General features: G+C 53.7%; 1 protein-coding gene across 1 annotated transcript in view; it reads right to left on the reverse strand.

The window, feature by feature from the left end:
* FGF9 (fibroblast growth factor 9) overlaps nucleotides 1-6,488 on the reverse strand; it is a 32,047-nt gene extending 25,559 nt beyond the window's left edge. Inside the window, exon 1 of the mRNA XM_035003698.1 lies at nucleotides 5,402-6,488. Coding sequence (XP_034859589.1) covers nucleotides 5,402-5,678 — 277 coding nt within the window. The 5' untranslated portion in view covers nucleotides 5,679-6,488. The remainder of the gene's footprint in view (nucleotides 1-5,401) is intronic.
* Between the last annotated feature and the right edge of the window lie 815 nt (nucleotides 6,489-7,303).

The following is a 7,303-nucleotide window of genomic DNA, read 5'->3' on the forward strand; positions in this document are numbered from 1 at the left end:
CATTCCCCCCACACACAGAGAGAACACCAATGTTGTAAGGTCAGAAAGACCTGGCAGCCTGGCAACAAGATCCCCAACGCCCAGATTGGAATCCTTAACATTCCTGGTACCATCTTGTCCACAAGAAACTCCATAACCTCCACCAAGTCAACGAACCTCTCTCTGGGCCTGAGCCAAGCCAAGTGCTTTCAACCATACTCATTCGGGTACGGCCCACTCCCCACGTTATCTGTTTGCGTGAGTGTGCAGTACAGAGGGCTGATGCATCCATAGCAACACAGGAGAAGTCCTCTGTGTAGAAACATTTCAATGTTTAATGAGCAACAGGAGAGGAAGGGAAAGAAGGAAGGGCAAGGAAGAGAAGAAAGACAGGAAGAGAGGGAGGGAGAGAATGGTGGACTTGTGCCTGATGTTAAAACTGTGACCCTCACGTGCGTGCCATGGTGGGCTGTCTCTCCTCTTCGGCAGACACAACCAAGACATCTTCAGTTCAGAAGGGCCACCGACATGGGTAGTGATGAAGTGACAGGGGAAGCACAGGGTCAGTGGCTAGTGGCATTTGGCTCTTCTCTTTCACAGCAGCCAACAGTTCCTTTGAGAATGTGCTCGCTGGGCCCAAGGGGGTCTGATGGGGTCTGAAATCATCTCTGGTCCACAAGAGGCCATGACAGTTCCTGGGACTACTTTAGGAAAATGACCACACCAGACTTAATCCTTGCTCCAGACTTGCTAGGTATTACTGGTCAGCCCAGAGCTCTGTTCAAGTGGACCATTAACCCAAAGCTGGCCCAGCTCCCAAGAGCCCCTCTGCGCTGAGCCTCACCTTCCAAGGCCATAATAAGGCCAGCCATGGCAAATGGGAGGACAGGCAGAAGTGGCTCCACTCTAGCCCATGCTAAACAACCCTCTAGCCTAAAAGCCCCCAACACTTAACAGAGCTGCATTCTTTAGAGGACAAGAATGTATGCAGACTGTGGAGAGAGGCATGACATGAAGCTTTTGAAAATAGATTAACCCCCCTCCCTACAGAGCTCCCTGCTCACCCAGAGAATCCCACACCAGGGCTGCCAAATCAATCATCTCAAAGCCTGGGACAGAGTAAGTCCGAGTCTGTAGCAACTTGAGGAAATCTCAGCATTTCCTTAGGAAATGACTGACTAAAGGGGAGTTTACAACTCCAATTTTTCAAGAATCTGAACCAATCCAGAAAATAACACCTTAAATAGGAAGTCTTTCCCTTAGTGAGATATTGAACAGGAAGCCCCAGGTCATGCTTGTCTGGGGTCCTAATGAAGTCCGGCCTTTTAGAGCCACCACTCCAGGCCAAAAGGCAGACTGCGGAGAAGCACGCCATCTTCCCACAAAGTCAGGTGGTCAATCCACTCGCGCTTCCTTGTGCCTAAATAGCGGATCAGGACCAACGCTCACTCTTTTATTATTCTGCAATACCATTTCCTCAATTGATTTTCTGCTCACTTTTTTCTGTCTAGCAAGTACTTTAAAGAGAAAAAAAAAAAAAAAATATATATATATATATATGAAATGAAACCTCTCTCTCCCCCAGCCTACTACCCAGAGATACAATTCCTCCTTCCTTTTCTCCATGCTCAACCTTATCTCCACACCACCACCCCCAAAGGAAAAAATAAAGGGCTCTCTCAAGGTCCCACCTAAGTTGTCACTGCCGCAGCTCCTGCCCCGCCCCCACGTCCCCTGCACTGCCGCTGCTGTGTCACCGCCAAGCTTGCCAGCAGCTGCAGTCACCGGCGGCTGCATGGGGGTGGCAAAAACCATTTTTCCAGCACGTTTTCTTCTGCCGGTTCATTGCACATAGAAATGCACCTTCTATTTTAATCAAGGTGTAAAGCTACCCCCACTGCAGCTACTCTTTCCTAGAGAATCGGAAGAGAAACAGGGTGAAGACAAAGTCCCCTGGAGGGAGTCGGGATGAGGAGAGGGAGGCTGCCGATAAGGGAGGGAGGAGGGCAGAAGGAGAGGCTGCGGGGAGCTAGCTGGAGCGCCAGGTGTGGCGTGGTGCCGCAGCCCCTCGGCCCCTTCCCGGAGCCTGCTGGCTCCGCGGTCCTCCCCTCGCACTCCGGGCCGGGTCCTAGCGCCCACGAGCCCAGCCCTCCTTCCGGGAGGGGCTGAGAAAGCAAGGGTAGGAGGCTCCCGGCACTCGCACCTCGCTGCAGAGGTTGCTAATATTGGGACCTGCCGCAGCGGTAGCAGCGGGAGACCGCGGCACTGCTGTCACCCCGGGGGCCGCTTCTCTCTGCAACCGGATGAAAGACTTAAATAACCCTCCTGCCTCACCCTCCTTCCCCACCCCCACTGCGCACAGCCACCCACTCAGCTCCATCCAAAAGAGGGTGAGTGGCACAGCGGAGCGCCAGGCGCGCCCTTCCCCCGCAGCCAGCTCCCGGCCGACCCCTGAGCTCGCCTGCTCGGCGACCCTTCCCCCCAACCCTGGCCAGGGCTCTATTCCCCTCCCACCCGCACTGCCCCTACCAACCCAGCCAACAGTGCCTAGCGAGTCTAAGGAGTAGAGATGTCACTTCCTTGGCGACACCTTTCTCCAACCTCTAGGATTGGGGGTGGGGTAGAGGGTGACGACGTCTAGTTTTTGTTTTATGATCTCTGTTCAGCTGCTGTACCAGCAGTCCTTGTCCGCTGACCCCAGAACTCGCCTCTCGGGTTCTCTCCACCCTCGTGGTCCCCACAATTCCACCCTTGAATCCTCACTCTCCCCTGTGGCACTTACTGGATTTCTAATAACTCGACTGCATTTAGCAAACGTCCTACCCTAAAGGTGACTGCATTAAAAAAAAGAAGAAGAATCTCATGGGGGGGAGGGACGTGGAGGAACCCCAGCTGGAACATCCTATAATCTCTCCACGCCGGGGCCCAGTCAGGCTGCGCCGGGGTTCCGAGGTGCTCTCTCAAAGGCAGGGCTCGGCTAATGCACACAATGAAGCTGACCCGGCCTTGCAGCGGTGCACCCCGCCGCGCTCCCCCACCCACCCCCCGGCCCAGAGGCCGGGGCCCAAGCCTGGGGGCTGAAACGCAGGCCCGCGGGCCGCCAGCCCTGCTCCCTGAACGCAGTTAACAATAGCTCACCGCCCCCTCCGCCCGCCTCCGCGGCCCTTTGTCCCCCCACCCCACCCCTTCCCCTGTGGCTCCGGCCTTGTCGGCCGGGGCCCCCGACCCACCTCCCGGGCACAGCGGAGCCACCGACTCTCCGAGACCTGGCTGCGTGCTTCGGATGAGGGAGATGGGTCCGAGATGGCACGGGGGAGGTCAGGGGTACGACCTCCAGCCAGTCCTCCGTCCCCGCCACCAACTCTCCCGCCGCGGTGCGCGCCTCCGGCGGTTCCCACACCGCAAACGACCGCGCTGCCGGGGGCGGCGGCTGTCAGCCCCGCTGGACCCACGCTCACACACAAAGAGAAAGCGAAGGGACTAAACTTGGGCAAAAAAAAAAATCTCATTCCCTAAACACGACCAGAAGTGTGTCAGCCCCTGCCCGTCGCCCCCGGAGTCCCTGCAGCACCGAAGGGCGCACTCCAGCCGGGTAGAAAGGGGGACGGAAACGGAGCGTGTTTAGGACCGCGCGGAGCTGGCCCGGCGGCCGCCGAGTACGCCGGGGGGCCCCGGCTGCAGACTCGGCACCTGCCGGCTGGGAGCGCGGGAGGACTGGGGCTCCCCCCGCCCAGCGCACCTAGGCCGCCCGCCCACGCCACTAGCCATCAGCCTGCGCGGTGCAAAGGTCCAGTGGGTGCCCGCTGCGGCCCGGCACACACTCGGCTCTCCCACCCACGGCCGCCCACTGACTGTTGTTCGGGCACTGAACGCTAGGCACTGTAGCAGCTCTTAAAGCGGCCAGATAGAACAGACTTCTAGTAAAGTTTAGTCTTCGCTTTGCAACAACCAGAGCTGGGTTTATTTCGGTGGGGGGCGGGGGGGGGTGCAGTTATATTTCAACTGAATAATTGCAAAGCAGAGAGCTACAGCTTTGCCTTTTCTTTCTTTTCCTTTTTTTTTTTTCTTTTTTTTTTTTTTTTTTTTTTTTGAGCAGGGAGGGGAGACTGCCAGAAATTTACACTAGTAGGTTCAGCCTGGGGCTTGGGATCGGCCGTGAGCAAAGGGAGAAAATCCTGGGCCTTGTGTATCTGGGACCATCCCCATCCCAGGCCTGAATCTTCCTCACCTTCTGGCATCATCTACAGCCCCACGAGCCTAAACAGATAGTTTAGGCTGTGTTCAACATCTGGCATTAAAGCATGAGGAAGAAAAATCACCACAGGACTTTGTTTTTTACGACCTAGTTTAAGTGTTGTCAGGTGGGTTCACTGAGAAGTTAACTCCTTCCAACAGTCTGGTTGTCCAACTGGCGCTTTCTTTTTAGTTAAGTAAGGAAAACACCCGAGAGTCCCTCCATCGGTATTGTGCTCGCTGACACTGTGCTGCTGGGCTCAGGGTAGCCCCGCAGGCACGTGTGTGCAGGCTTTAAAGTGAGCAGAGTCACCAGCACTCGGGTCTGCAGCCCTCAATGCTGAGTCACAAGTACCCTCCTTGGGAAATGAAATCCTCGGAATGCCCTTTTAAAATTAGCTCGCAGCTTTTGCACGCGCGCGCACACTCACACCAGAGAGCCACCGAGGAAACCCACACAGGGCTGCACACTATAGAAATATGGAGTATAGGTAATAACTTGATAGCTGCAAGGACAAACGTCCCTGATGAGCGTTCTGCCCCTTCCCGTCATTTTCCCCCAGCGCCTCTGCCTATGCTGCTCTCGGAGTCTAAAATATGACTTTAGTCCTCCCAACAGAACAATCAGTCAGCAACCTTCGCCTACGGGGTTTTCAGACCCTCCCGGTGGGAATAAACAATACGCTTAATTTACAATTCAAGCAGTATACTTATCAGAAGAAAAAGAGATGGAGCAAAAACTTCATTGGGGCACAAGATGATAACCACTGCTTTCAGCAAAAGGCATTTTCAAGTTCTCAGTAGTTAATGATTAAAGCTTTAAACTCGTGGAATCAGTCCATTCAAAAGAAACTTCCTAAACCCGATCTTCCCGAGTATCTGATGCAAAAGAACTACAGACTTTTGTTATATTTATAAATCATGCCCTCTTTTCAAAAAAAAAGTCGGGGGGGGGGTTGCCTTTCAATGTAGACTTGCATCAGTGCCAGCGGCAGATCTGCAATTCCAGAGGCTTTTTCTTTTTTCTTTCTTTCTTTCTTTTTTTTTTTTTTCTTTTTCTTTTTAGCTGGCAAGACAGAGACAGAGGGACAGATCCTTTCCCACATCCCCCGCCCGGCCACCACCTTCTTGGTAGTTATAACCCGAACATGTCATCGCCCGGACACTAAAGGGTTAATGGTATACCTACCAAATCGGCTGTGGTCTTTCCTGGTTCCCTGGATAGTACCATTGGGGAAGATTTCTAAGTGAAATCCAGTCCTGCAGTATAGCTGCCTCCGCCTGAGAATCCCCTTTAAATGATCCAAGTCCGTGACTGCGGGTCCCCTGGGAAGCCCCCCTGCTTCGGACTGACCCAGGTGGTCACTTAACAATACCGGACTGTCCACCGGCAACACGGGCACATTCCCAAACGGTACCGCATCCTGCACACCGAAATAGTTCCCAACTTCACCTAAGGGAGCCATCAGAGGACTCGGCTTTTGGAGCACAAGAATAAACAATAATGACGGTATCAACCCAGAAGATATTAGGCGAGGTATATCCAAACTCCCCTCCCTTACTGCAGTTGCAGAGAGAGAAAAGAAAAAAAAAAAAAAAAGGTTCTTTTCTTCAATCCATTAAATGCATAAATAAAAGTAATCTGCTGTTTCACTGGCACAGGTTCAAGGTCAAACCACTGATAGTCTAAGAAACCACCACTTTATACTCACACACTGACATATTGATAAACATATCTATGTATCTCTATAGATAGATCCCCAGCTCCTAGCAGGCAGGAAGGTCTTCATCCCATCCGACCGTAATAAGGAAAAAAAATCCGTAGTTTCTCCATTTGGTTTGAGATCAGAATGACCATAGCAACTTAAATGCCTAGGCGTTATTATAGGGATTTTTAAGATGCACGGGCTACGTCAGAATTTACGGATCCCGACTCCAGGAAGGCATGCGCTGTTTTTACTCTAACCGACTCTGCAGACATCAGCATGAATCCTTCAAGGGGAAAAAAATATCTCACGTTGGCGGCGGCGACAAAATCTCCCCTCCTGGTCCCCCCTCCAAAAATAATAATAATAATTAAAAAAACAAAAAGAAGAAAAAAAACTTTAGGCGTCCAAAGCTAGTATCCAGAATTCCCCAGAGGCTCGGCAGATGTCCATTGGCTTAGAACGGGTGGCGAGCGGCGAGCGAGGAGAGCCACGACCGGGAGCTCGCGTGCCGCCCTGGCTGCCGCGAACAGGTGTTGCCGCGCCGGCTCGCGGAGCGTTGTAGCCGGGCGGAGCGCTCCTCCTGCGCAGCCCCCGCCGGCGCGCAGAGTGGCGCAGGCAGCGGCATTGGGCTGGGTTTAAGGTAGCGCCGCGGCCGCCCGGGCTCCCCGCGGTCCTAGCGCCCGCCTGCATCTACCGCGCCGCTCTGCCGCAGGCCCGGCGCTGCGTGCCAGAGCGCGAGACTTCCTAGGGGACAGCCGACGTACACTTGCATTACAAAGAAAGATGCTTGGAGAGAGGCAGGAGGCAGAAACCCTGAGTGTCCTGCAGAATTGAATCTGATAACCTAAAGTCTTGCTCGATACATTGATGGAGGTTCAGACTACAATTGGGAAACTAGTTTTCACATGGACTCTGTAATGTTGCATTGCATTATAAAATAAAACTTGGTTGAAAGAGTTGGAGGGAAGTGGTCTTGATTCAGTGAGCTTGAATGGATATGGCAGTTTCTCTTTCATTCTTCTGCCAGACACACACAGAAAGAAGCGCAAACCGTATTTCAGGTAAGCCGGATGGATGTGAACCTAGCGTGTGTGTGTGTGTGAGAGAGAGAGAGAGAGAGATACAGAGAAAGAGAGAGATACAGAGAGGGACACACACACACACACACACACGCAAACACAGAGGCAGATGTGGCCACCGGTTTTGTTCCGGGCTTCCTGATGGCATCGGTTGGGGCTATGTTTAGGTCCAGCCCCGCCGCCTGGGTCCGGGCCGCCGCGGTGCAGTCGGCAGGGGGGGCGCCAGAGAACCGCCACTGTCCCCGAGTTCGACTAGCGCGCGCATCTTTGGAGAGTCGGGGTGGAGAAGAGCGCGCCAGTGGG

Source organism: Mirounga leonina, unplaced genomic scaffold, assembly GCF_011800145.1.
Source record: "Mirounga leonina isolate KUSES-001 unplaced genomic scaffold, KU_Mleo_1.0 Mir_127, whole genome shotgun sequence".
NCBI lineage: Eukaryota > Metazoa > Chordata > Mammalia > Carnivora > Phocidae > Mirounga > Mirounga leonina.